The sequence below is a fragment of the Amblyomma mixtum genome, chromosome 9 (assembly GCF_055824585.1).
Source record: "Amblyomma mixtum isolate Tamu chromosome 9, ASM5582458v1, whole genome shotgun sequence".
In the NCBI taxonomy this organism is placed as follows: Eukaryota; Metazoa; Arthropoda; class Arachnida; order Ixodida; family Ixodidae; genus Amblyomma; species Amblyomma mixtum.
Window position 1 is genome coordinate 6,481,736 of NC_143020.1, and position 27,612 is coordinate 6,509,347.

General features: G+C 45.4%; 1 protein-coding gene across 1 annotated transcript in view; it reads left to right on the top strand.

The window, feature by feature from the left end:
• LOC149328177 (uncharacterized) overlaps positions 1-26,906 on the top strand; it is a 34,110-nt gene extending 7,204 nt beyond the window's left edge. The window contains exon 2 of the mRNA XM_089558918.1: positions 26,185-26,906. Within this exon, the coding sequence (XP_089415044.1) occupies positions 26,185-26,906 (722 nt within the window). The remainder of the gene's footprint in view (positions 1-26,184) is intronic.
• Positions 26,907-27,612: the final 706 nt, after the last annotated feature.

Genomic DNA, 27,612 nt, shown 5'->3' on the forward strand with positions numbered 1-27,612 from the left:
CGTGGTGGACCCCTTCTCCTTCATGCCGGCGACGCGCCAACGCTCCCGGGTGACCTCGGTGACGTTGCCGAACGCCGCGAAAGCTGTCCGGATGTCCTCGTCGGCGACGCCGTGTAGCACCCAGTGCAGGTGCAGCTTCACCTGGTGGTTTTCTGGGTCGAAGATGATGCAGCGGCGTCCCTTGACTTCCAGCTCCTTCATGGCGGCCAGTTTCTTTGCGGCGTCAGCGCTGCTGAAGGTCACCGCCCACACATGGTTTATCTGGTACGCCCCCAACGCCACGACGTCGGAGAGCGCACCAACGTTTGCGAGGGCGTCCCTGAAGTCTTCGACCCGGTAAGGTCGCACACGCACGTCACCGTGCAGAAAAACCGTGTTTAAAACAACACGTCCGGTGGGCAGGGTAGGCAGAACGATCTCGTAGCCCTTATCAGCGTCGCTGGCAAACCTGTTTCCGCGGCCGCCAACGGCCGCTATCGCCGCTCCGTGGGAGCCCATGATTCTGCGACCGTCTGCTTTCGCGTCTGGAAGTATACTCCGCCATGCTAGCTCGATGGTTTGGAATGAACAAAGGTGCGTCTAGTGAATACGGTGTCTTCGTTCATTCCCATCTTCCTCCCTTCCCGTTACGGCGAGGTTTAGGTGTCCACCGAGATATGAGAGACAGATGCTGATGATACATGTTTAATTATAACGGCAGATACAATGAAAGAGCTAGAGGAAAAAGCGAATCAAGAAGTCCATAAAATAGCGAAATGGTTCTCAGCTAACAAGCTGACAATAAACACGAAAAAAACTAAATACCTGATATTCCATTCAAGAAGAAAACTAATCGCCCCAACTGATGTCAGAATCCTTGTAAATAATGCACTAATAGAACACACATTTTCATTTAAATATCTTGGTGTCACATTTGACAGCCACTTACACTGGCAACACCAAATTGAGGCAGTCTGCGGGAAGTTGGCATCTGGATGTCATGCTCTTCATCAGGTTAAGGAATTATTTGACATCTCTACATTACGAATGCTTTATTTTGCCTTCATCGAAAGCCATCTATCATACTGTGTCGAAGCATGGGGTGGAACTTACCATATGTATTTAAATCCTATTATCCGTCTTCAAAAACGTGCATTAAGAATAATAAACAAGTCCAACCGTTATGAGCACAGCAAACCGTTATTCCGCAAGTCAATGATCCTTCCATTTGATTCATTGTACCGATTAAAAATCTCTGTATGTATTCACAACGTAGTAAGACACAACCACCCTTTTCATGCATCAATACTACATCTCCCGCTTCGGTCCACTAGAAACCTCTCTTTCGGCAATTTCAACCTCCCTACCATCCGCAATGTATATGGTGAGCGTTTAGTGGAGTCTGCTGGGGTAAAAATTTGGAACGCGATACCCATTTCTCTTAAAAACTCACACAATTTTGCTGGTATGTTTAAAAAACACTTAATTGAAATAATTGATTTAACCTGAAATTCTTTTTTCGTCACAGTTTTCTGTTATTATGTACTTTGTATGTAACACGATAGTTTTTACTAACACTTGATGTCCGAAAGTTCTTTTTGCATGTCATGTTTTCAAAGCTATTTTCTTTCTTTTGCCGCGCCGAATGTTATCTACCAGTGTTATTTAGACTGCTTTGCTTTTAATCTTGTACAACGCTTACGCTTTTCTGTATATGTCCGCCGTTTTTGAATTTGCTTTTACGTGTTTCGTGTACTTGGACCCGAACTAGCCGCTGGCTATGGGTCCAAAAAGTGTTTGTATTTCCTGTAAAAGAAATTCGAAAATAAAAAAGTTGAAATTGAAATTGATACATTTCCTTTCCTCAAAAACCAATTCACCGACGAGCAAGGCGTATTTGTCCGCGTTTCAGATTGACCCAAGTTGTCGTGACGTCACCGCGCGCGAAATTTGACGGGTGTCCACCGAAATATGTGAGACAGTTACTGCGCAACTTCCTTTCCTCAAATAAAATTTTCGACTAGTGTCTACTCAGATATGTGAGACAGTTAATGAGTAATTTCCTTTCCTAAAATACAATTTTCATTTCGTTCATTACGGCCTCTCTTTCTTTTTTCACTCACACTTCCTCCCTTCCTGTACGGTGCGGCTCAGGTGTACACCGAGATGACAGAGAATTACAGACCATTTCCTTTCCTCAAAAAGCGTTACGTTCGAAGGGCAACGCACCGCGCCGAACAGGTGGTTGCGTTCTTTGGACTCCATGGCAGCGCTACAACACGCTGTCGCGTTCCACTCCTAAAGGCGAAGGTTAAGCGTCATTAATTGGCAGTTAATTAATGTACCAACAAAATGAGCAGTGAACAATCGCGTAGCAGAATGCAGCACTCAGGCTTTCGCCTTTCAACTTGGATTTACCAGGACACTTTCCATGAGTGCCAAGCATGCCGTTGTAGCCAGTGCAGGAACAGCAGTTCTACAGTCTGCATTAACATCACCAGCAACCAAGTATATCATCACAGCGCAGCGATTATAGTTTCACTACTAGTTGTACATAGAATAGCCAAGTGATCAACACAGCAGCACCAATGTATACAACAAGTTTCACACAAGCACCACAACAGCACCACTATCATGTGAGCGAGGGCGTAGCCATGGGTATTGCTTTCGCGATTTCCCGGCTTAACCAAGTTGAGCCACAGTCATTTTTTTAATGGAGAAATCATATCACTGTCTGCGGAAACCTTGGAGGCACAAAGCACTAAGAGCACATTGCACTACGCTGTCCACGCAAAAGGGGGATAGGGGCAACGCCCTGCATGCATGCATGCAGGCAGCTCAGAATTATTAAATTGGTTTCAGTTACGGTTTTTTTATTGGTCATGCTTTTACTTTTGCATTTGCGTTTTTGTTGTTTTTGTAATTATAGTTTTCATTGAGGAAATTTTCGTTAATTTGTTCTTTTATACCTTGAATTTTTTTGTATACTAAAGCTTTCGCTTGTGTACTGTGCGATGTCCATGCACCTTAATGATCTCCGGCCGGATGTTCGAAATCATCTGGAGCCATCCACTGCGGCGGCCTCATAGCCATTTAGTAGCCGACCCTGTAAAACCAAAACCAAAAATGTCCGCGCAGCGTCTCGAGCGCCTCCGCCAACTCTTTGTGAGTGAGTGAAAAACATTTATTGCTCCAAAAATCAGGTTTTAGTGGTGGGCCGATGTCGTCATGTCTTCGGCCTCTTCACAAGGTCGGCGCCCCTATTCCAGGGCACCGCTGAGTCTTGCTGCTTCGCAGGCGTGCTGCACCAGTGCCCTTTGGGCCGTGAGCTCGCTGCTGGTCAGCAGGCCCTCCCATTGTTCCGCATTCGGGTCATTTAGCTTGTGAAATGCTCTGTTAGGTTCGCATTCCCATGTGATGTGATATAGAGTGGGGGTTGCTCCGCACCACGGACATGTGTCCCTGTATTGTGTAGGGAACATCTTATGTAGTATGTATAAATTGTGGAAAGTCCCTGCTTGCAGTCTCCGCCAGCAGACCGCCTCGTGCTGTGTTAATGATGTGTGGGGTGGTGGGTATTTGAATCTCCGCCCTCTGTAGTAGTTTAATATTTCTGCATACGTTGGTTCCACCGTCATGGGGTCCTCCAGGGTTTCTGACTGCCCTGCTCGGCTCGTGATCTCGCGAACTAGGCTGTCTACCCTCGAGTTACCATCTATCCCGGTGTGTGCCGGTATCCAGAAAATACTGTGTCTTAAGGTCTTATTTGGAAGCTTTGCTTCGAGGAGGATGCTCAGCGCTTCCTTGCTTATTTTGCCCTGTATGTAGTTCCTGCATGCTGCTTTGGAGTCTGCTAGGATTATCAAAGACTTGTTCCTACGGTAACCTTCGGCCGCCGCTAGAGCTACGGCAGCTTCCTCCCCCTCCGTTACCGTACAGTTTCTTAATGTCGCGCTGCTAATTGGTTCCCCCATGTAATCTACCACTGCTGCCGCGACTCGGAACTTTCTGGCCCTGTGGTCCCATGGATAGAGGGCCGCGTCTGTGTATACTGTGTTTTCCATTGTGGCTAGGTTCCGCTTCACATAGTCTGCCCTGGCCTGCCTTCTAGCGGCATGGAGGTTGGGATCCATGTTTCTCGGCAGAGGGCTGATGTCCAGTGTCTGGCGGACCTCGTCTGGAATGCTAGCTGTTCTATCTGCGATCCCTTCTACATTGTGCCCTAATCTGTTTAGGAGCTTGCGGCCGGTGGCTGTCTGCTGGAGCCTGGCTATTTGGGCACTTAGCTGGGCTTCCGTTAGTTCTTCGAATGTGTTGTTTAGGCCCATTTGTAGCAGCTTTTCATTTGATGTGTTTCTTGGCAGGTGGAGTGCCGTCTTGTACGCCATTCTTAGCAGCGCCTCCGTCTGTTCTTTGTCTTTCTTGGTCATGCGGTGGTATGGCAACGAGTATGTGACTCTGCTGACTATCAGGCTTCTGACGAGCTTGATCGTGCCGCTTTCTTTCATCCCGCTTCTGTTCTGTGATACCCTCTATATCATGCGGCTTATTTGTTCTGTTGACTTCTTGAGTAGGCTAATTGTGTAGGTACATCTCCTGCTTCCTTGGATCCACATGCCCAGGATGCGTATCATATCCCTTTCTGGTATATTTTGGCCTTCTAACTTTACTGTCAGTTCCTCCTTGGTAGGGTTGGACCCTACCCTAAGAAGTTCCGACTTTTCTGTGGAGCAGGCTAGGACCCTTTCCCTCACGTACTCTTCTACACACGTTGCTGCTTCTTGCAGTCTCTCTTCCTTTTGTCCTAGCGAGCCTCGATTCACCCAGACCGTAATGTCGTCGGCGTACATCGCGTGCTGGATGCCATCGATCTTGCTGAGTCTTCTGGCCAGTCCGATCATTGCAATGTTGAAAAGCACTGGTGAGATTACGGATCCTTGCGGCGTGCCCTTACGTGGGGTGGTAAAGGTGTCGCTTCGCAGGTCTCCCAATCCCACTGTCGCAGTGCGTTCTGACAGGAAGGATCTTACGTAGTCGTGGGTTCTTCTTCCGCAGTTGGCGTTGTTTAGGCCTTCCATAATGGCCTCGTGGCTAACATTGTCGAAGGCCCCTTTGATGTCCAGGGCCATGATAATGTTTTCGCCAGTTCTAGGTGCCGTGTCTATGATCTCTTCCTTGATCTGCAGCAGGACGTCTTGCGTCGACAGGTTCGCCCGGAAGCCGAACATGCTGTGCGGGTACTGTTCTTCGTCTTCCAGGTATTGTTGAATTCGCCTGGTGACGATTCTCTCGTACAATTTGCCAAGGCACGACGTGAGGGAAATGGGTCTCAAGTTCTGAAGCTTCTTGCCGGGTTTGGGTATCATAACCACGACAGCGTGCTTCCACTCCTTCGGCACCACTCCCTCTGCCCACAGCGTGTTGAGGTACGCCGTGAGCTGGTCAATCGCCTCGTCGCTGAGGTTGCGGATCAAGGCGTTCTTGATCTTGTCTGTGCCGGCTGCTGTATTTCTTGTTGTCGCGCTTATCGCCGCCTGGACATCCTTTCTTGTGATCGGCCTGTCCATTGCGGGATTGTCTGCTCCTTGGTACTCCCCGTTGTAGCCCTGGGGGTTGTCCTTGCCGTAGCATTTGATGCCGACTGCTTCTAGCAGTTCTTCGTCCGATCCTTCGTACTCGTAGGCCAATTTCTGAATCGCCTTGCCACTTTCTGCTTTTGTCTTGGTTGGGTCCATGAGGGCCTTGAGTATGCGCCACGTCTTGGCCGTGCTGAGCGTGCCGTTCAGTGAGCTGCTGAACTGCTGCCATCCCTGCCTGGCCAGTTGCGTGGCATACTCCTCTGCCTTCATCGTGATTTCCGCAATCTTCTTTTTGAGTTTTCTGTTTAGCTTTTGTTTTTTCCAGCGTTTGGTGAGCCCGCGTCTTGCCTCCCATAGCCCGAGTAGCCGCCTGTCCACCTCCGGTGCTTGTTCTGTTCTATCTATTTATCTGTTCTATCTATTTCTATCTATATCTCTATGTAAGCTTTCCAGTTTAAAAAAAACGTCAGTGTAAGTGAACCAAACTGCGGGTTTTGCTGAATGTCTTGCCACCTTTGGTCAATATTGTGAACTGTATTCAAGTTTCAAGCACGGTTGCAAGTGCGGGAGAAAAACCGTGGTTGCGAGACAGATTTTTGACAGCCCTCCCGCCTTTTGCATTGAATTTTAAATACTAAGAAGTATTAGAAAGTAAGGTACTTGAGAAAAGTTTTGTGTACGTGATGCATTGCGGCAGCGCCTCCCGCGCCGCCGCGCTGGCGCCGCAGCAGACGACAACCGCGGCCGCGGAAGCGAAAGAGAGACGGGAACTACGAGCGTAAATTCGTGACGGGCCACAGGCTTGGCTGGGCTTGGCCTTGGCCTTGGCTATGCAGTCAGTCAGTCAAACAACATGATCTGCGTGGCTACTTGAACTGTCGCTTAAGCAGCTGCAAGGTAAGTCATAGAGAAAGATATTGGTAAAGAGCGGACACTCGGCGAAATCTGGCGCCAGGAAATGACGCGCAATCCTCCTCCTCCAATAGATACTCTGCCGCCTAGGGGATGGCCGGCGCGGCGGCAGACCCATCCGAGCAGCAGACGACGGAGCATCGTGGGGGCAGTTTTGTGCGCGTGAAAGCGTGCGGCGTATTCGTTCGTGCTGGCAGGCCGCAATTTTTTTCGTCTCTCTTGCCCTTCGACGCAGAACTCCCCCTGTTTATGACGGCGGCAAGGTGAGTAATGTTTATTTGTGGAAGTACGCTGCATTGCAAGCAATTTAGGCGGCCGCGCCGGCCGCCGGTGCAGTTCGCGAAGCGGCGCGCTCGCTCTGTGGCCTGCCGGCTGTTGTTCACGGCATTGCAGTTTGTGACAAAGTCAAGGAAGGAATATTTTGTTTTTGCAAAAGTACGCTACATTTCAAGCACTTCATGCAAAATTACGCTGCATTTCAAGCACTCTAGCTTAGTACGCCAGCGCAGTTGTGAAGGGCGCGCGCACGCTGTGTCATGCTACGCCGTGGGCGGGTGCGGCGGGAGGAATGATGGTGCATGATGAAACTTCGCCGGTCAATGCGTAGAAAAAAAAACCTGCCCACGGCCTGTGGCCCAACGCGCTGTGCCTAGCGGTTAGTTTTGCTTGGTTTCGTGCTGAGTTTCTCGGGACGTGACGTTTTTGTATGCCCCCCCCCCCCCCCCCGACAATATGTAACTTCTTTTTGGTGCCATTTGTCGGTGTAAGGTTAAAATGTATACTTTTTTGAAAGTGGGCGAACGGCGAAGACGATTGTTCCCGCGCAGCAAGTACGGGACTGTAGTTTTCAAGACTGGTGAAAAAAAAAAGATAACACATGAAAAGCTCAAAAACCTGACTCTTGTACGTATCTATGTATACGTGTGAAAGACTCCGCTATCTGCGCTCGTGGAGAAGCACATTTCATTCGTGCATTGACAACAAAGGAATGCGCTTTTGAAAACCGGCAAAAAAAGGCAACGCGTCGGCCTTTCTAAACTCTAAAGAGCTTGAAAACCAAGAACTGTTGCGCCGATAGTTTAATTTTCTATGCTTCTTAAACCATACGTTGCACCCGAGTATTTCTCAGTGCTCCTAACACATTGTGTACTTGTGGTTCGTAGTCCATGTTGTGGCCGTTCGTATACGAAATATTTTTCTCGAACAAAGCGCGTACTCTGCTGTCCACCTAGGTTTTAGAAGGTAGACAAAAATGTTGTGGAATGTAGAAATGCTTGACAAAAGTTGATTGGTATCTGCCGTGTAGTAGGGTATGTGTATTGTACACCCTCCCACTTTTTTAACCTGAACGCGCGAGCGTCGACTGCCCGGCGCTGCGGCGCCGGAAGAAGGAGAGGAGAAAGCGAGCGAGGGCAGCGGCACGCCCACAAATCGTGCTGCTGGACTAAGGGTCGTCTGCTAGGCTATTCTGATTAGTGCGAAGCAACCCCTTCCCATAATCGGCTGTTAAGCATCGGCGCCCCAGGAAGCTGAGACTAATTGTTTTTAACCGCTGCCTATAGCGCGGGTGATTCTGAAAAGAGCATACGTTTGGGGACAGCCTAGCATGCCCAAGAAACCAGTTGCAATCGTTACATACAAAAAAGTGACTGAAGGGGATCCTCGCTAGAGCCGCGTTAATTTCGCTAAAGCAAACGCTTTCGAGGCGCTGCCGGCAAATGCAGCCAGTGCCTGGAGTCATGCTTGGAATGCTACGCGTTTCCGCCAGCCCGGAGTGACAAACACACAGCAGATAGAACACGTAACAAAATCGCAGAACTCTGCCACAAAACTTGCTTCGCAGGGGTTGCTTCGCACGAAGCAGAACAGCGAAGCAGACGACGCTAGCTACAGCGACATGATCAGCGCGCATGCTCGTTCCCTCTCCCTATTTCCGCTATGCTTCGCCTCGGCACCGCTGCACTGGGCAATCGACGCTCGTGCGTTCAGGTTAAAAAAGTGGGAGGGTGTACTTTGCGCAACGGTGTTCAGCACGCGAGGTTCGCAAAAACATGTCGACTCCACTCGTAATTTCATTCCCTCGCCGCTTTCGCACCTTTTCACTGTTTACAGAGTTACAATCCAGGGTGAAAATTTCTAGTTGGGAGTCTGCTGGACCCAACACTGCTGGTTTTTTAGCAGAATCCCAACACAGTTGGAACCAATAGAACTGGGACCAGCAACAGTTGGGCCCAGGAACAGTTGGTCCCAAGAGCAGTTGGGCCCAGCTGCTGCTGGGCACAGCAGCAGGCAATGGAACCAGCTCATATATCTCCAAATCTGCATGAAAAACAAGATCAGTAGAAAAATTCCAAAGACAGTGTTGTGCCTCAGGTATTTTTGTTCATTCTACTGTGCTAGTTTTTTTTTTGTGCAGAGTTCGAGGAATATAGGCTGTCCCAAAAACACTTGTTAGCTCTGACCATTTTGAATTTTGCCAAGCAAACACAGCTCACTGAATGCCACTTGCTGCTTTGAGGCATATTTATGCATTCCGTGTTCCTCAGGAGCAGGACAGGACAGGAATAGGTACTCTTCAGATTTGACTGTTTATTTGCCTCATGGTTCATCACTTCTTGACTGTGTGTGGCCGCCGCGGTGGCTCAGTGGCTATGGTGCTCGGCTGCTGGCCCGAAAGACGCGGGTTCAATCCCGGCGATGTCAGTGCACGTAAAAGAACCCCAGGTGGTCGAAATTTCCGGAGCCCTCCACTACGGCGTCTCTCATAGCCTTAGTCGCTTTGGGACGTTAAACCCCATAAACCAGCCAACTTCTTGACTGTGGAGGGTAAGGCTGCATGCAGGCCAGTCGGCAAGGCATATTGTAATCATAAAAAACCGTAAAAGGCACAAGATGGAGCGCGGCAACAACACAAGACTGCCCGATGCTGTTGCCACCCTCCATCTTGCGTCGTTTGTGGTTTTTCATCATTGCGATCACTTCATACTTCGTGGCCTCATTGCCCACATTTCTGTGCTGATTTTACATCGCCTTGTATCTTCTCAGCCAATATTCGATTGATGTTTTTTGCCACTGGTTGCACATCCACGCCCTTTTCCTGGCTCCAGTGCTTGAGAGTGGCTGTAAAAAGTTTTAAAAACTGTTAAAAAAGCTACACAGATATTAGTTTGGGCATGAAAGGGGAAAGGGTGCAATGTGTTGAAAGCATTGCTATTTGAAATGCTTGAAGCGGTAGTTCTAGTGCTCAGAACTCCTAGCCTACAGGATGGTCCAAGCAACCAGAGATAGCCATCAGCCGGCCGTTGGCCGCCCGCTTGGTGCGCTGCAGTCAAATGGGCCGCTGGGACCTATGGGAGTGTCCGCTCTTTACCAATATCTTTCTCTATGGGTAAGTACTGTATGTACAATTACATCTGGGGGCGTGCGTAATTGTTTTTGTGTATGTTAAGTTAACACGCTCGTAACGAGGGGCCAGAGGGGCTTATTGGCTTTAGCTCGTAACCATCGTAACGGCGGGTCCATTTTGGGCTAGCGACGAGGATATGCGGTAGCACTGGCGTTACGCCGTCGTTCTTTGTTGCGAATCTGTGCTGGTAGTGGCAGCTCTGGCAGCCGGAGCACCCTGAGGTGCGTCGTACGGGACGTGGCTACGCGAACTGCCGTTTAGCTGCTGCAAGTACATCTGAGTTCCCGGTAATTGTTTTTGTGCAGGTTGGCTTCGTGTGAGGAAAAGGCGGGAAGTTTCTGTCACCCCCCGTTTGATGCAGTAAGTTTTACTGCTCTTTGTTATACCCAGAGCCATATCTAAGGCCACGGTTTGCGTCGTCTTGCAAAATTAATGAATCGATAGCTGCTTAATTGCTCTGTCGTATGGTCAATTGCAGCAATTGGTACTCAGACATCAAACAACGAGTGTTATATCAGGATATTCTCTCCAGAGAAGGTGCCGTTTTGAGTGAATGCCTTTAATTGTAACCTGTATCGCGTACGCGAAGCCGGCCACATAACCTTCCTTGCTTTTGTCGTGATTACTCGAAAAGGCGGGAAATATTAGCGGCTTAAATAGCCACCGGTCCGTAATTCACGCAGAGGATTAAGTAGCCCGCCATTTGATGCTGGATTCTCTTTTACCTCAATTGAAGTGTGATTTGCCACAGATATTTTCGATCGGTGTGTTGCAAGAACGAAGTGCCGCCTAAGTGCTGCAAGGCATAACTTAATCATAAAATAAATTTATAAGATAATTTTCTGCAGAGACGGATGTTTGGTGGACACTTTATTGTGCCCCCCAAACGTGGAGTGCAGATGCGGAACGAACCACCTTTTTGTAATCCTTGAAATAAGATGTCTAACGCTTTGTTTTATCCTGGAAATCTCATTTGATTATTCTTTTTACAGCCGTGGAAAGTCGCACAGGTTGCGTCGACCCGTTGCAAGGGCCAATCACCACCTAACTGCAACAAGGTACATATCTGTAATCAGTCGATTCATTGCAGTTTATTTCTTCCCCGTTATGTGTGCCCTTATTTTGCCCTGTTTTACATATGTTATACTGCCTTGCTTTTCTATGTTACTCAGTAAATGTAGGAAATGTGGGCTGCGATGTGGGCTGCGAAAGCAGCCTCTTTATGTAGACCTCTGGCTGACGCTAGAAAGTTTCGTATTGCCTTTCGTTTGTGCAGTTTGTAATTGAATGCTCAGCATTGCTGTGTGGCTGTTTTTGAATGTACAGACATGAAGCAGACATTCTTGGTATGCTCATTAATTTTCATGTGGTCTTTGGTAGCTGCCACGACTGCTGTGCACAACTGCAGTGAATTCGTGGTTGAGACTGCCCTCAGAGATTGGCTTTGTCATGCTCCTGCGAGGCGTCGAGATGCTTTGGAAAGGTATTTCACTCAGTTTTCCTATGCTTCAAAATTTTCATTGTGTATTATCATTTTGTTGCCAAATTTGTGCTATATTTTTGCATGGGTTGAAGTAGTGGAACTATCTGACATGGCGCGTGATATTTTCTGATAGAACTTTGGAAACATTTTAATGCCTAGGCAAGGGATCATTCAGCTGTTCTAACAAAAGCTGAAAATGAGCAGAGCATCCAGTTTGCATGCGTGGGGCATACGCCAATCTAATGCTATTGTGCTCATTTTATAGCAGTGAAGATTCTACTTGGAAGTTCTCGATAGTGTCCCATGAATTTTGTACTAGTGCAACTGTGATAACCAATTTTTATTGTCAGAACTTGAAGTCTCTTACCTAAGACTACAAAACGTTTGCCTCAACATGTAGAGAATCCGCCTTTTTACACTATAGTTAACGAGCTCGTTCTGCTGAAAATCCGGCAAACCCCTCCATCACTCTGGAAAAAATCTCAAAAATTTCAAATGAAGGTAGGGGAGGGTCCAAATGTAGGCACAATTAGCGAGGAGGTTGCTCTTGGGGGTATTTCGTAAAATTGAGGTAATTCGTTAAATTCGTGTATTGCAGCTCAAACTCAGGCCCTTTGTGTGCCAGGTGGGCATGCAACACAAAGGCAATTATGTGCTGTCGGTTGAGCGCGTTACAGGAGCGACCAGCTAGCGGATGCGTTGTTTGATTATAGAGATTGTTAATCGATAATTTTAATCAATGGTGTGATTCAATGTTGAAAATTGATAAATTCAGAAAGTGTCAATTTTTCAGAGGCCATCAGGGAAGGAGTAGGCTCTTATGATGTATGAAGTTTCCATCAGGTGTCCTTGCAGCTGGGGGTACTGTGGAGTGTTGACATATCACATGAGGTATAAACAGTTAGTACTACTGGTCACTGGGGGAGCACTTGTGATGGCGCTCTTAGTGTCTACTAGTGTGGACGCTATCTTGTCTACTGTTAAGGTGAAGCTTAGCCATCACCCTAATTTTTCACATGCCTCTTACTCTTATACCTGAAAATTTAAGCTACAGGAACATTCTGTTTAGGTGCAAGCATATGATTGCCTACATGTGTTGCGGCAGTCCAGAAGGCAAGCCATTCAGCTTATTAGATGATTGCAGTGTCTGTCCCAACTGAAATACAGTTGCATTTAAGCGGGCAAATTGAAAACAAAAAAAAGGTTTTATGTCATGACAGAGTTGATTTTGAAGCACAACTTTTGTGTAGTCTACTGCAGTGTTTTATGAGTTGGAGTGCCTACGTGACACATAACCATGTTGAAAATTTGTTTATTCACTTCAGCCAAACTGCCATTACAAAATAGCTGGCTTGTGAACTGGTGCGAGATATTTTGCCTGTTTTATTTTACAGTGAAGCCCAGAGATAAGGCATATAATGAACAAGGGGCAAGCTGGAGGAGAGGATAGATGTTTGTGTCTGCTACAGCAGATTAAGGCTCCTTTTGGATTGGCTTGTTCGTTTTATGCTGTCGAGAATCTAATCTTTCCACCTTCTTTCTACTGTAGTGCCACATAGATGTAAAGATTATGTTTGCGACACCACGGGGTTAACCCGAGCATCCGCAGGGACATCCCCGCAGGGGGATGATGGTGAACAATGCGTCACCACGGACCCGAGCATCCGCGCTTAGCCGTGCGTGGCATCGCCGTGTGCGGGGAAAAGGGGATCCTGGTGGTTGAGCCGATGCCGAGCGTTTGGACCCTTAAGGCCCCTCGGCGGAGGCAACACACCACTTTGGCCCCAGCTTCCTGTAGACGGCACCTCCGGCCTGACCCGACCGGGGGAAATCGGCAGTCGCCTTTTCCTGTCCTCCCCTCTACCTTTCACTTTCCTATTTCCTTTCTTACAACTTTCCTGTATCCTCCTCTCATCTTTGTTTTTTTCCTTTTTCCTGGCGGCGAGGGTTAACCGTGTGTGACCAACTACCCTGAGTTGAGTCATATTAGGTTATAGTTAAGGTGTACAGCTGGTGTGGGCAGGACTTTCTTTCAAGTACCTGTCGCGTCCCCTTGTTGGACTCCATGGTGGGTGGCTGGCATCATGACCGAAAAACTACATTTTTTTATGGCTCCCCCCCTTTCAAAACTTGATCGCTCTCTCAAGAGAGGGCGGACCGAAGCAGATGACTTTTTCCAGAAAAGAAAAGTATCCTTTCCAAAATTTCATGTCATTCACAGTAAAGCAGAAGAAACACAAGCAAGGATAATATCCCCATTCCAAGTCTCAAAACGCTTGACGGATGCCTTAGGCCTTGGCTACAAGGTGTCAAAAATGGCCAGTGGCGACTTACTTCTTGAACTGCGCGACAGCATACAACACTCAAAAGTTGCAACAATTGTATCCATTGGGGACATCCCTGTCTCTGTGACCCTACATCGGTCTCTGAATACTGTACGAGGCGTCATTTCTGAAATAGATTTTGTCCACCTTTCTGAAAAGGAAATGCTCGAAGGACTTACTGACCAAGAAGTTATAGATGTCCACCGGATCAAGATCCGGAAGGATGGCAAAGAAGTGGACACCAAACACCTGATCTTGACATTCAACATGAGCACATTACCCGAATCCATTGAAGTAGGCTACCTGAAAATAAATGTAAGACCGTATATTCCCAACCCACGCAGATGTTTCAACTGCCAGAGATTTGGCCACGGCTCCCAGAGTTGTCGCTGCCGCAAAACTTGCGCAAAATGCTCTTCGAAGGACCACCAATCCGAAGAATGTGTTGCCAACCTACGGTGTGCAAACTGTGATGGCGACCATGCTGCCTACTCCAGGGCTTGTCCGTCCTGGAAAAAAGAGAAAGAAATCATTACTCTCAAGACTACGCAAAACATTTCTTTCAAAGAAGCAAGAAGGCAATACTCTCAAACAAACAAATTCACCTTCACTGCAAAAACAAACTTCGCCGATGTGGTGCGTGGGCGCGGCGCACCACACCAGGCTTCGGCACCTGTCCAGGCCACACGTAGTGAGCCTGTGGTGGGGCCATCCGCGCCGTCTGGTGGAGTAGCTCACGCTACTCCGCCTACCCCAAAGGAGGGGACGCAGACCCCCGGGTCGGCGGGCCCAAAGACCTCTTCCCACAGGTCGAGGTCAAATTCGAAAATCAATGTGCCTCCTGCACGGTCGTCCAGTGCCTCCGCAGAGGCGATGGACACGACCCCGGGCAGCCCCTCGCCGTCCACGTCGGATGGTCGGCGGAGCTCCCTGGATCGGTCAAAAAGAGACAGGCCCTGAGTCACGGGGCCATAAACAACTTGATCTAATTTTTTCAATCAGTACAAACACAAAACTAAGATGGCTTTCATAATACAATGGAACTGTAGAGGAATGTTGAGGAACTACAGTGATATAACACATATTCTAGGGTCAGTGATGCCTCTAGCTCTATGTCTCCAGGAGACCAATCTTGGTCCACAACATTCAAATATCTTAAAACATTATAAAACTTTTAGACGTGATCGCGAACATGCAAATAGACTGTCAGGAAGCGTCGCAATCATCACCCAAAGCGGCGTCCCGGCTCAAGAAATCAAACTGAAAACGAAACTTGAGGCGGTTGCGGTTAGCGTCATCAGCTACAAAACCATAACAATATGTTCCGTATATCTTCCCCCACACATCACATTAACATGCCAAGATCTAGAAGGCCTGATCGATGAACTGCCGGAGCCATTTCTGGTAGTTGGCGATTTTAACGCTCACTCTCCGTTTTGGGGAAGCGAACGCTGTGACTCTAGAGGACAAACAATCGAAGATTTTATACTTTCTAATAATGTCTGTCTTTTAAATACGGGAAAAGCCACATATTGCTGTCCAAGCTCAGCAAAAATGAGCTCTCTCGATTTAGCTTTCGCATCACCATTACTTTTTAACGATTTTAAATGGGATGTTTTAAATGACCCCATGGGCAGCGATCACTTACCTACCATCATCAGGCTCTCATCGTCCACTCCAATCATCCCCACAAGGCCACGGCGCTGGAAAATTCAGCTCGCCGACTGGTCACTTTTTACAAAAAGTGCCACTCTGGAAAAGGAATTTTGTGACGACCTTAGCACAGATGAAATTAATGAGAAGTTTACTGAATGCATAATATCGGCCGCAACACTCGCTATACCACAAACAACAGGACTTGCACAAAAGAAACACAAAGTGTGGTGGACAAAAGAATGCACATTAGCAAAAAAACAACAAAAGAAAGCCTGGAGCGCTCTGCGTCGATATCCCACTGCAGAGAACCTACTCACCTTTAAGAAGGCAAAAGCCAGAGCGCGGTATGTGCGAAGAAATGCAGAGAAAACCTCTTGGCAGAAATATGTCTCCTCAATAAATAGTTCAATAACATCAAAGAAAATGTGGGAAAAAGTGCGTAAATTTACTGGTGACCATACCCCTTTCACACTTCCTCTCTTGACAGCACCCGGAACACAAACATCTTTAGAAGAACAGGCCAACATACTGGGCGAGCATTTTGCTGAGATCTCAAGCTCATCCAACTACACAAACACATTTCAAAAACACAAAGCAATAGCTGAGAAACAAAGATTCCCATCTGGAGCAGGTGTTCATGAGGATTATAACCAGCCTCTCACACTAGAAGAATTAAATAAGGTACTATCTTCTGGCAAAAAGACAGCACCGGGACCAGACAACGTGCATTACGCTATGCTTGCACATCTCTCCGAGGCTGCTGTAGAGGCACTGTTAAAATTCTTTAATAAAATCTGGATAACTGGCAATATACCTGACGAGTGGAAAAAAGCAGTCATAATACCTTTTCTCAAACCCGGAAAACCACCAACAAGTCCTAGCAGTTACAGACCAATAGCCCTCACCAGCTGCATTGCTAAATCTTTCGAAAGTGTAATAAACATTAGATTGACCTTCATACTTGAATCTCGGCAACTATTAGATACACACCAATGTGGGTTTAAGAAAGCATGCTCAACCACAGATCACCTTGTCCGTCTAGAAAACACCATCCGGGAGGCGTTCATCCACAAGCAGCACTGTATTGGGGTCTTCTTCGACTTGGAGAAGGCCTACGATACTACGTGGAAGTTCGGCATCCTCCGTGACCTAGCAGAGCTAGGTATCCGCGGCAGGATGTTGAACTGCTTGAACGACTTCCTGGCTAACCGCACATTCCGAGTCCGCCTAGGAGCAACTCTCTCCATGACTTTCACCCAAGAGAACGGCGTACCCCAGGGGTGCATTCTAAGCACGACACTCTTCATAGTAAAAATGAATTCCTTAGCTAAAGTAATACCCAAGTCCATAATGTATTCAGTCTATGTAGATGACCTACAAATAGCATGCATGTCCTCCAGCATATCAACCTGTGAGAGACAAATACAAATCACACTAAATAAACTAGGTGCTTGGGCAGACATAAATGGGTTTAAATTTTCTCCTCAAAAAACAGTAGCTGTTCTTTTTTCATTGCGACGAGGCCTACAGGTCGATCCCAATCTATACTTGAATCACACTGCGCTACCAATTAAACTAGAACACAAATTTTTAGGCGTAACTTTCGACAAGAAACTCACATTTCTACCACATATTAACAACCTTAAAAAGAAAGCTTCTCAAGCCCTCAATATATTAAAAGTTCTCTCACGGAAGCGGTGGGGGTCCGATAGAGCAAGCCTTTTACAAATATATCGCTCTCTGGTGCGCTCCAAGCTGGACTACGGGTGCATAGTATATGGTTCGGCAAGAGCATCCTACTTAAAAAGATTAGACCCCATTCATAATCTTGGTCTGCGCCTATCATCCGGAGCATACAGAACATCACCAGTAGTTAGCCTTTACGTTGAAACTAATGAAGCCGCTCTTGAGGATCGAAGAATCGCCCTTACATGCTCATATGTCTTAAAAATCCGTTCTCTTCCGAAACATCTCTGCCATCCAGTTGTAACCAAGTGCCCATCTAAAAGATTATTCATCAACAAACCACATTCTATCAGACCATTACTGCTGCGCTTTGAAGATAAATGTGAAGAGCTAACAGTACTAGATGCCCTACCGAATATTGCACAAAGGAATGAATATTTACCACCATGGTACAGCCTGCCTTCAGTATGTGACCTCACAATGACACATTTAGATAAAAAGCAAACGCCAAATGAGTACATATTACAGGAATTCTTTGCACTAAAAGAAAAGTATGACACTTACATTGAATTTTATACCGATGGCTCAAAAACAAAGTCACGTTGGAAGTGCAGTAATCCAAGGAAAAAACAAACAGATAATGCGACTACCAGAATTCGCATCGGTTTTTACTGCTGAGTGTTATGCCATCTTTGTAGCTGTGGAAAAAATAGTAAGAGAGAATATCAAAAATAGCATCATTTACACCGATTCCCTGAGTATGCTCAAAGCACTGCACTCCAGAAATGCTGCTGAACCCATAATAGGTAACATCATACATAGGATTGTTAAAATCACAAAACAAAAACATAACATTAAATTCTGCTGGGTTCCTAGCCATGTTGGAATCGTAGGTAATGTAAAAGCAGATGTATGCGCTGCACAAGCCCGGAATGGCCAAATAAAACAAGTGAGCATACCGCACAGGGATTGCTTAAAGTTTATCAACAGTAAACTCAGAAATAAGTGGCAGGCCGCATGGCAAGATCACGTAAACAACAAATTAAATCCTGTGAAACCAATTTTAGGGGAATGGCAATCATGTAGGCATCAAGAACGTTTTACCGAAGTTATTTTATGTCGGCTCCGCATTGGACACACCCACCTCACGCACAACTTTCTGCTAGCCAAACAAAACAAACCTCTCTGTGAAATGTGTGGTGCTGAACTCACAGTGAACCACATTTTAATTTCATGCATAAAACTAGAAGAACTAAGAAAGAAATATTTCACAACATTTTACAGGGAAAGCATCCCATTACACCCTATGCTACTCTTAGGTGATCGAGCACTGGTTGATATTTCATGTATTTTTAGGTTTCTCAAGGAAGCCAACGTTTTAAACAAACTGTAAGTATTTTTAAAAAGCTTCACCATTAACAAAAACTCTAACCTTGTGTTTGGCGCAGCATAGCCTCAGTTGCTTTTGCGCCATAAAAATCAATATAACTAACTAACTAAAGATTATGTTGTGCATTTTGTGTGTGTGATGTCTGGTGAATGGACATCTGAAAAATTCGAAACCAGTGGTGGTGTGTTCTCATTTTTTACTATTAATTTGGCATTCGGAAACTGTACAACGAAGCAGGACAGAAAGATCACATGAGGAAACAGGCTCCATTGTTCATTTCTAAAAGCGTAAAAGTTAGCGTTGATGCTGCATTATAGTTAGTCCAAGCATGCCCATGGACCCTGTTCATTTGTAATCAGTTTAGGATGCACACAGCTAGTTTCAGGAAACTAAATTTTCCGCATGCTAGAAGTTTAAGGTATTTTATTTATTTTGGGCACAGCGCTGAAGATTCTTTGTCGCTTTTGCTGCCCAGCGGAGTGGCCTATGCACAGCTGAACAGTGAACCTACTAACTTCAAGCCAGAACAAGAGCTGCAAGGCCTCGTCGCATTTGTTGCCTATTGGAGTGGCCCATGTATAGCTGTACTGTGAGGACCTGCTGAAGCAAGAGCTGCCAAGGGGTCTTTACGGGACTGCATATTTTGAAAAGTTATAAATGCGTGAAAAAAGAAACTCGAAACAGTATGCAAGCGAAAGCTTGTAGGCAGACTTGAAACAGGACTTGTCACAAAAAAATCTAGCATCACAATTCAAATCACAGTGAATGGGCTGGCAGGGACTGAGAACAAAATTTTATTGAATAAGCTGGTAATTGAATATCCACCAACACAGCTAAAGTTGCTTATGAAGTGTTATGATAAAGTTTTTTATGACAACTCCTGTTGCTAGTCTTTACAAGCTCCTGCTTGCATATTCATTTCAGCTTTCTTTTGTTCAACGCAGCATTTATTTCTTATGGTAGAGAGCAGAGCAATATTCCATATGGTCCTCATTCATTTGGACTTTTATATGTACAGGTGCCGTCAAAAGTAAACGGGAGGCAATATTCAGGAAAAAATTTGATCATTGGCCCCCAGTTCATGCATCCTTGAATACATATGCGCAGCCCATTTGTGATTGTGCGAATTGCACTGTGCCCAAACAAGCATGGACCATTATGCTTTAGATTTAGAGAAATTAAATTTTTTTGACAAAGTCGCCTTCCATTTACTTTTGGCGGCGAATGTACAGTGGTTCTATTATGTACACCTCACAGCTAACGTGAATAGCATTTCATGTCATCTTTTCTTTTTTTGAAAATGTGCTTTTTTACTGCAATTTCTATCTGCTTTAAGTTGTCACTGCTCCACTCACTTAAGTAGTTTTAGTCCTTTCTGTACAGTGCTGCGCCTTGTCTGCAAATAACAGTAACAGCTATTATGTTTATTTGCATTTCTTTTGGCATTTGTCTTAAGTGATTGTTTTGTACTTACAGTAAACACTGAATTTGTTACTTTTCAAACATTTGTTTTCTATTCATTTGGCTAGGAGCAAAGCTAGCCTGTCCGCATTTATTTGAATTTTTGTGTTTCTTTTCGTTCCGGCTCTTATAATTTAACATCGATGTTGTCATATACATTACTTCCTTTTCTATTCATTTTGAAAGAAGTATCTACTAACCAAGCTCCTGTTTGCACATTCATGCTGTATTTTTGGGACAGCAATTTGTTTTTTTTTTGGTCTACAAGCTACTGTGTGCATATTCATTTTAGTTTCATTTTCTGTGTTATTATTATGACTTGTTTTTAATCGGCAGCCGATATAAGAACTCATCGTTGTGTTCAGTCTTTTGCAGTGGCTGTATGCACATTTCACAGTGAACTCAAGTAGCACTCTGCTTGCTTTTTGTATTCTTTTTGAGTATGCCTTTTTTATTACAGTGCTATGTGTCTTAATTGTGACAGCAAGAGTAGCCACTGTTAGCATGTTTTAGTAGTGTTTTGCTGAGACCTGTGCTCTATATACTCACCTACCAAGCACAATAGCCACAGTTATTGAGCTGACTGACTTAAGTGACCATTTTGGTGTTTAGTTCTTCTGTAGTGTAGTAGCTGTATTTCGTATGCTCATTTTATAAACACTAAAGACAATCCCTTTCCATTTGGGGTTTCTTCGAGTGTTTTGCTGCTTACTGTTAAAATGTGTTATATGCTGTTGTAAGACATTTTACTAAACAATGAAGATATTGATGCCAATTTAACGCGGCTGCGAAAATTCTGGAAAGCTTGATGTACAATGAATATCTGGTGTAAGTTTTTTCTTGACCTTAGCTAGCCTAGAGGATTGAGATCCTAATTATTGCACATCATTCAAATCTTATAGTTTACTTTTACTACAGCGATTGTCAGTCAACCTACATGCTATGTGTATTAGGTAGCCTAAATGCAGTTTATACAGAGGCTTCAGGTAGATACCAGCTGCTATACACCTTTCCAAAAAGGGCTCCCTGGGCGCTGCCATATAGTTCCCTGGTCTGCAGTGGGCACCTCGCGCTAGCAGGGTGGAAGCGACGGGGGAACCGGTTTCCAGCAATCCAGAGAGGAGGTGTTTCGCCGCTTCCACCATGCTAGCGCGAGGTGCCCACTGCAGTCCAGGGAACAATATGGCAGCGCACAGCGAGCCCTTTTTGGAAAGATCTATATACTGCCAATGAGGCATCTGTTGTAATGCATAGGAAGTACTATAGATATCTAACTGCCCTATGTGCACATCCATTATATGCGACAAATGTCCAGCCGTAACATCTGTACAACATACTATTTTAGAGGTACGGATGCATTTCTGATAATCCTGTGGATATCCCCTCAATGTTATGCAGACATATTTGGAGATCTATCGGACATACACAATGTCCAGCAAGTGCTGTATTTGATACGTCAAAAGGCTGTATGTGGTTATCTGGGTTCCCTCATGGAGGCTGTAGCCATGGGGAGACGGTTCGCTTTCAACAATTTCCCTTTCGCTCTCTTCTTTTTCGACTTTGGATGCTGCCCATTTGGTGAGCGCACAGGCCCTTGTAGGCCGTCCACTTACGGCTTCAAAGCTGCTTTTTATTTCTCTTTAAGGTCGACATGCTCTTTCCGGGGCGGTCTCGCGAGGGCTGAGATGCTCTTCGATCTCCGCGCATACTGGAAGCGCAACCCCTTCATATTTGGGGGTATTAACGGCACCTCCTTGTTTGCTATAACCGACTGATGCGGCCGTAGTTGTATCTGAAACATATTGCCATTGCCCAAGACATACTTTGATGGTGGCACCGCACTTGTTCGTGTCAAGCAATTGTTTGTTGTGTCTGTGGCAGTTATAAGTGAGCTCTACTGTATTGCAAGTTCATCATGCCACAAACACAAGCAGATGCATTTAAAATAGGCAGGTGCCTGCTGCATGATATGTGCTCTATATACAAAGCGTATAAACAATGCTGTAGTGGCTTTGGAGACTCCTGCTTTGTCTACTGTGCTCTGTTTCGATTTTCAGACATAAGGACCAGTATTACGAGGCAAGGGTAAAATGTGCCTGAGGATGAACCTTCGAAAGCAATGTACTGCTGCGAATACGGGCAGAACCTTACTTTCACTTATTTGCATCTGCAAAGTTAGGTTCATGAGAATCCACCTGGATCTGCCAAGAGAACTAGCCTGACCAGCTGGGCCGAAGTGACAAGTATTGTTAGATACCGTAACTGACATTGCATTTCAGCTGGTGGAAAACGTCAGTTTCATATTTTTTCACTCGCAGTTAACAGCACATTGCAAGTTGCTCTTCTATTTCTTATCCATATCTGTTCACATTTTGTGTCTAGAGAAGAAAGGCTACAGAAAGTGTTGTTAAATGCGCTTTTTGTGCATTGCCGTCTACACAAAAGCGCACATGTTCCGATGCCTGTGGCGTTTGTGTTCATTCCAAAGTGACACTCCTTTGCTCTCTGTTATTTTGCAGGCCATGACAGAAAAGCCAATGCGTAGAAGGTTCCACGCCTGCCACCCTTTCATGACTCCATTGCTTCATGCTTATAACCTGGAAAATTCCATGTGCAGTGATCTCAGTGCATTGTGTCTATCACAAAGTGGATTGGAAATAGTTTTGATGTAATTGCTTTAATTACAGGGATCTTACTAATGAGAAAAGTGGGCATTACCGTGAAAACAAAAAGTTTGTTTAGTGAACTTGTTTCGTAAACAATATGGTTCTTTCCCTGAAATCACAACAGGCTCGCTTAAAGGAGAAGGAAGGAGGGAATAACGAGTGGCAGCATAGTTGTCGCTAACAGTTGTTACTGTTGTTGACGAGGCACAAGGTTCTTTTTGTTCGTTTTGACTCGATAGTGGTTGAGCAGAAATCACTGCTGTGGAATGGTTGACCAGTTTAAATTAAGCTCTCGGTGAGATTCCCATTTCTGTCGTGGTATGTAGAGAACACCTGAAGTTGAACGCAGCCTATTACCTTGTACTCTTGCGGTGTGCACTCAGTAGTAGAAGTATTAGAATCATGATATGTGGTCACTCAGAACCAAGCACCAAGAGAGGATTATGCCTGTCGTGCAAAGGACATTGGTCTTCCAGCTATCTTAGCCAAGCCAGACACTCCACATAAAAAGGGGTGGATAGGGGATGGGACGATACTGAGTGGTCGTCCTGCATTCCACAACACAGTGAGTGAAACTGGGGTATGTTTCAGGGCAGTTATTATATTCAGATGATTTCGCATATTTTTGGAAGATGGCCTGTGCCGGTTTCTGTAGGGTGTTGCATGTCAGCTTGTCAATTAACTTAGCGATGTGGAGAGTCGAAAAAGATAAGCAGCTGGTGCCCATCTTAAATAAACGAGAGGTATTGGTTTCAAGACATTTACTCGGTTAAACATACAAACGGCAGAAAATGACGCCGTTACTTTCGGTGCAAAGTGGGGTGAATCTGACTCCATTCTATTATTCCGAGATCAAAGCAGGATCTCTGGAACTGAAGAGACGGTCATTGCGCAAGACGATGTGCGAGATCACACGAAAGAAAACAATGTAATTGTGCTGGACATTGTGGTTGCTGTAATAAGTGTGCAAATTGATTATTTCATTTATGCCAATTTCTTTCGTGTTTTTCACTGAAAGTCGAAACATCGTGTGAATAGTGCATGCATTGAAAGAATTTCCCTTTTGATGAATGTGTGATTGACACATCAATTTTTATATTGATTCTTGTTCTGTACAGCCACACATATTTTAAAAATGCTTGCTGTCGTCATTTGGTGTGACTCCACCAGGTTTCACTTTGCTCTGTCCGCTAGGTGGGGCTTTATGAACATTGGGGCTCTGCAGAAACCCTGCTGTCAGTATTGTGTCGTGAATTCTAGATGGTATCGTATCTGCTGCCGTTCACTGATTTATGGGCATTTTTATGGCTTTGCTGTAGAGTACGCTATGATTCCTTGTGGTTGGTCACACGTGACTGACCTCACTTTGTCAGGTGCGAAGCATTCCTTACTCTTTCCAAGCTATGTTTGTTGCTGTGTGCATTTAGCCTGCATTCTGACGTCTTCCGTTCTGTTTTGAGGCTCTTTTAAGAGCATTCGACATTTGGCTGTACGGGGCGACAATCTTTTTTTTTAGTTTTCTAATGCTTAGTGCTGTTGTGCGCATTTGTAATTCATCAGGTGTGGACTTCAATTCATGATGATTGTATGTACCTTGAATTATCTTTGAGGAGGAAATTCTTTTGTTATGATGTGAAGCCATTTGAAAAAATTTTGCTTCCCCAGTCTTTCTGTATAGCTCTTTGCTCTGTTGACCTTGTTTACCTTGTGCGGTGCTGACCCATTGACGCAGTGCTCTTTGCCGTGTTGGCCAAGGCAATGCAAGCTGTAGCAGACTTACTCGGCCAAGAACCACACTGTTTGTCTTTTTTTTCTGATTTTGCCGGAGTGAGTTCCTGACACGTGGCAGGTCTTCACGCCTCGCAAAATGCCTGATTTAGTGTTGCTGCGATTCTGATAAGTGATGACAAGGTGTACATTTATTCTTTATTTCTTGCTGAGTTCACTCTCCCCGCATCAGTTTCATAGTCAGTGGAGGATGCACCACGCATGTAGGATGTGCAGGGTTGTAATCTCAGTACTAGCACTGGATACCCACCAGTGATGCAATAAGCAAGTTTACCCCCTAGCTTGTGCTGGGTGCAGTGCTTGGAAATGGGCCTTTAACCCCAACCTGTGTCGAAGAAAGTGCCTTGAGCCATGGCCCTATTTAGCCAAAACTGCCCTTTCAGCATCTCACCTATTGTCATCAGCTTTCATTTTCATTACACTTTTTCATCCCACATTCGAAGCGTGGGCCTTACACGAGTAAATATGTTACGCTCTAACTGCACTTGACACGCAGTAGTGTGCTGTTTCAGATGTGCTTCTACTGGTTTGGTTAATGGCACTCTTGGAGCTCCTGCAAGGGAAACACCGTGTTGGGCATGTTGGCTACACTTGTGGGCGGCTGTAATCTTGGCTGCAAGCAAGCCTCCTGACAATTTGTTACCAGTTGTCAAGCTCTGAAAATTTTTTCCTACGTGCTGTACAAAGGGTGTAAGAGGTCTCAAATAACAGGAGGAATCCTGTCCCAATTTGTTTTGTCTCTAACCATAACTCACACTCGTTAGTTTTAAAGCCTACATAGGCAGACTTGTACAGTCCTTCCCATGAAGCCAGTTACTGTGCTAGCGAACAGGCCTATAAAGTGGCTGTTGGTTTGCTTGCAACAGCTTTCTGATATTTTTAGGTAACTGTGTTACTTTCTTGAGCATAATTATAGTTCTCGTCTGGAGGCAGAATTGAAAGTTTGGAATGTTTGCTTTGGAACTTGATTGCTTTTAAGCCTGTCCTACTCAATATACCTGACCTAGCACAACACTTGTATGAGATGGTTTGCTATTTTCACCGTCTCATCCACATAACACCATGTGAGTTGTTGCACATGTAATCCTGTGTCTTATGGATGTAACCTGTCTTTCACTTGCAGGCTTGACCACCAGAGGCCGCAAATACGGTGTATTTTCTGGACAAAACTCATCAGGTTAGAATCTTCACTTTTTCTTCATTAAGCTGTTCCTGAAGGTTGGCTTTCAAAGAGAAGTGTGAAGAATACAGAAGCTTCAGTTCATACAGCTCTGGTGAATTATGATGATATTTGCCCTTGATATTCTGGAAAGTTGTTTTCCAGAATATGTGAACTGTTTACCAAACTGTCACCCCTGTGAGTTCTATGCATTGATGTTAGGACTTGTGCAGGAGTCCAAGGCCTCATCAGGTTTTTAGCCTTTAGCTTTTGCTTCCTCTTGTACCCTGTCTAAGGAGCAAGTAAAGAAAACAAAAGTGGCAATGTGCTAAACTTAACTAATTGCCATTTGTTGGGTATTAGGCCCACTTGGGTGGGCTTAGGACAGCGTCTATCATGATGGCAGTAATGCAAGTGCTTAGAATGGATTTCAAATGCTACCCTATTTTGTTGGCAAAGATGACATTTTATTGCAGCTGAAATGTCTTCAGCTGCTTGCAGAATTCATTCTAGGGATATCTTTCTTGAGACCTGAATTCTTCTTAAGGCCGACCTATTCAATAAAACTTTTCATAAACATCCACAGCTGTTGACAATTATGTCCTGCACATTGATCTTCATTTCCATAGCTCCAGGTGAGCTGTGCAATGCTGGTTCCTGCATTTGAATGAAAGTATTCTTCCTTTACCACACAGGTTCAGTCGCCACACAGAGCGATCATGGTGCACCTCCTGTGCAAGATTCAACTGGTGAAAGGCGGCCAGTGAGGCACTGCATGGAATCTACTCCTTCTGGCAGTGGTAGCCACCGGGGTAAACCTGCAGTAAAGGTGCACAAATGCACCCACTGCAGCAAGGGATTCAGAAACAGATCTCAGCTGGTGGTGCATCTCCGAGTCCATACTGGGGACCGACCATACCATTGTGGTGACTGTGGAAAGCGCTTTACACAAAACGCCCACCTGGAGACACACCAGCGGACTCACACTGGTGAACGTTCTTACCATTGTGAGCACTGTGGTAGGAGCTTTGCACGCCAGAGCACCTTAGTGCAACACCAGCGCACTCACACAGGCGAGCGTCCTTACCATTGTGACTATTGTGATAGCAGTTTTGCACACCAGAGCACCTTAGTGCACCACCAGCGAACTCACACAGGTGAGCGTCCTTACCGTTGTGACCACTGTGGTAGCAGCTTTACATTGAAGAACAGCCTGGTGGCACACATCCGTACCCACACGGGTGAAAAGCCGTATCAGTGCCAGCTGTGCCCCATGGCCTTTGTACAACATTCAATTCTTGCGAGGCATGTGAGATCCCATAAGGGCGAAAAGCTCTTCCAATGTGATTTGTGCCATAAGACATTCGCTCAGGGACAAAATTTAAAACTCCACAAAAAGAGGATTCACAAAGAATAGCAGCGGTTTCTAATGCTCCTTATTCGATATGTTTTCCTAGCTACCTTTTTATGTGCGATCTAATGAGATTCTAGCTGAATACTCTATGATGGGTGGTGGTAGCTAACCTTCGTCTTTCTTTACATTTGTATGTTTTGTTCACTTTTAAAGTTTTTTTCAGGAAAATACATTTGTTGTTCCCTTAGGCTAGACACACTCTCGCGATAAGTATTTCCTGAACACAGAGAGTAATCCTGCTATGCTTGTAAACTCGCATGAATGGAAATGAAATCTCGGTCATACGTGGATGGCATCACTTCTCGTTAGAGGGAGATTTTAAAAACATTGTTCCCAATATTACAAAGAGATGTAGCATACCAGAGATGTAATAGCATAGACGTATGCCAGCTTACCGCAAATTGACTATGCACGCGTAGTGACATGGTTACAATCAGGCAGGGCACTGCGCATTCGGAGCCGGCGTTCAGTAAACCAGTCTACATCTACGCTACTTCGTCTCCACTGCGCTAATTTTCTATTGCTAATGCCATTTATCTGCCTGCTTCAGTGAAAAGATTCAAGGGGGTAAAACATGCACAACTATTCTTTTTATTCGTGCAGTCTGAGTGGGCGTATTTTTGTTATGGTCATTATAAATTCACTCATTTATTAATGAGTGAATTTATGAACCGATTGAACCGATTTCAGTTTGTGTGACAACACAGGA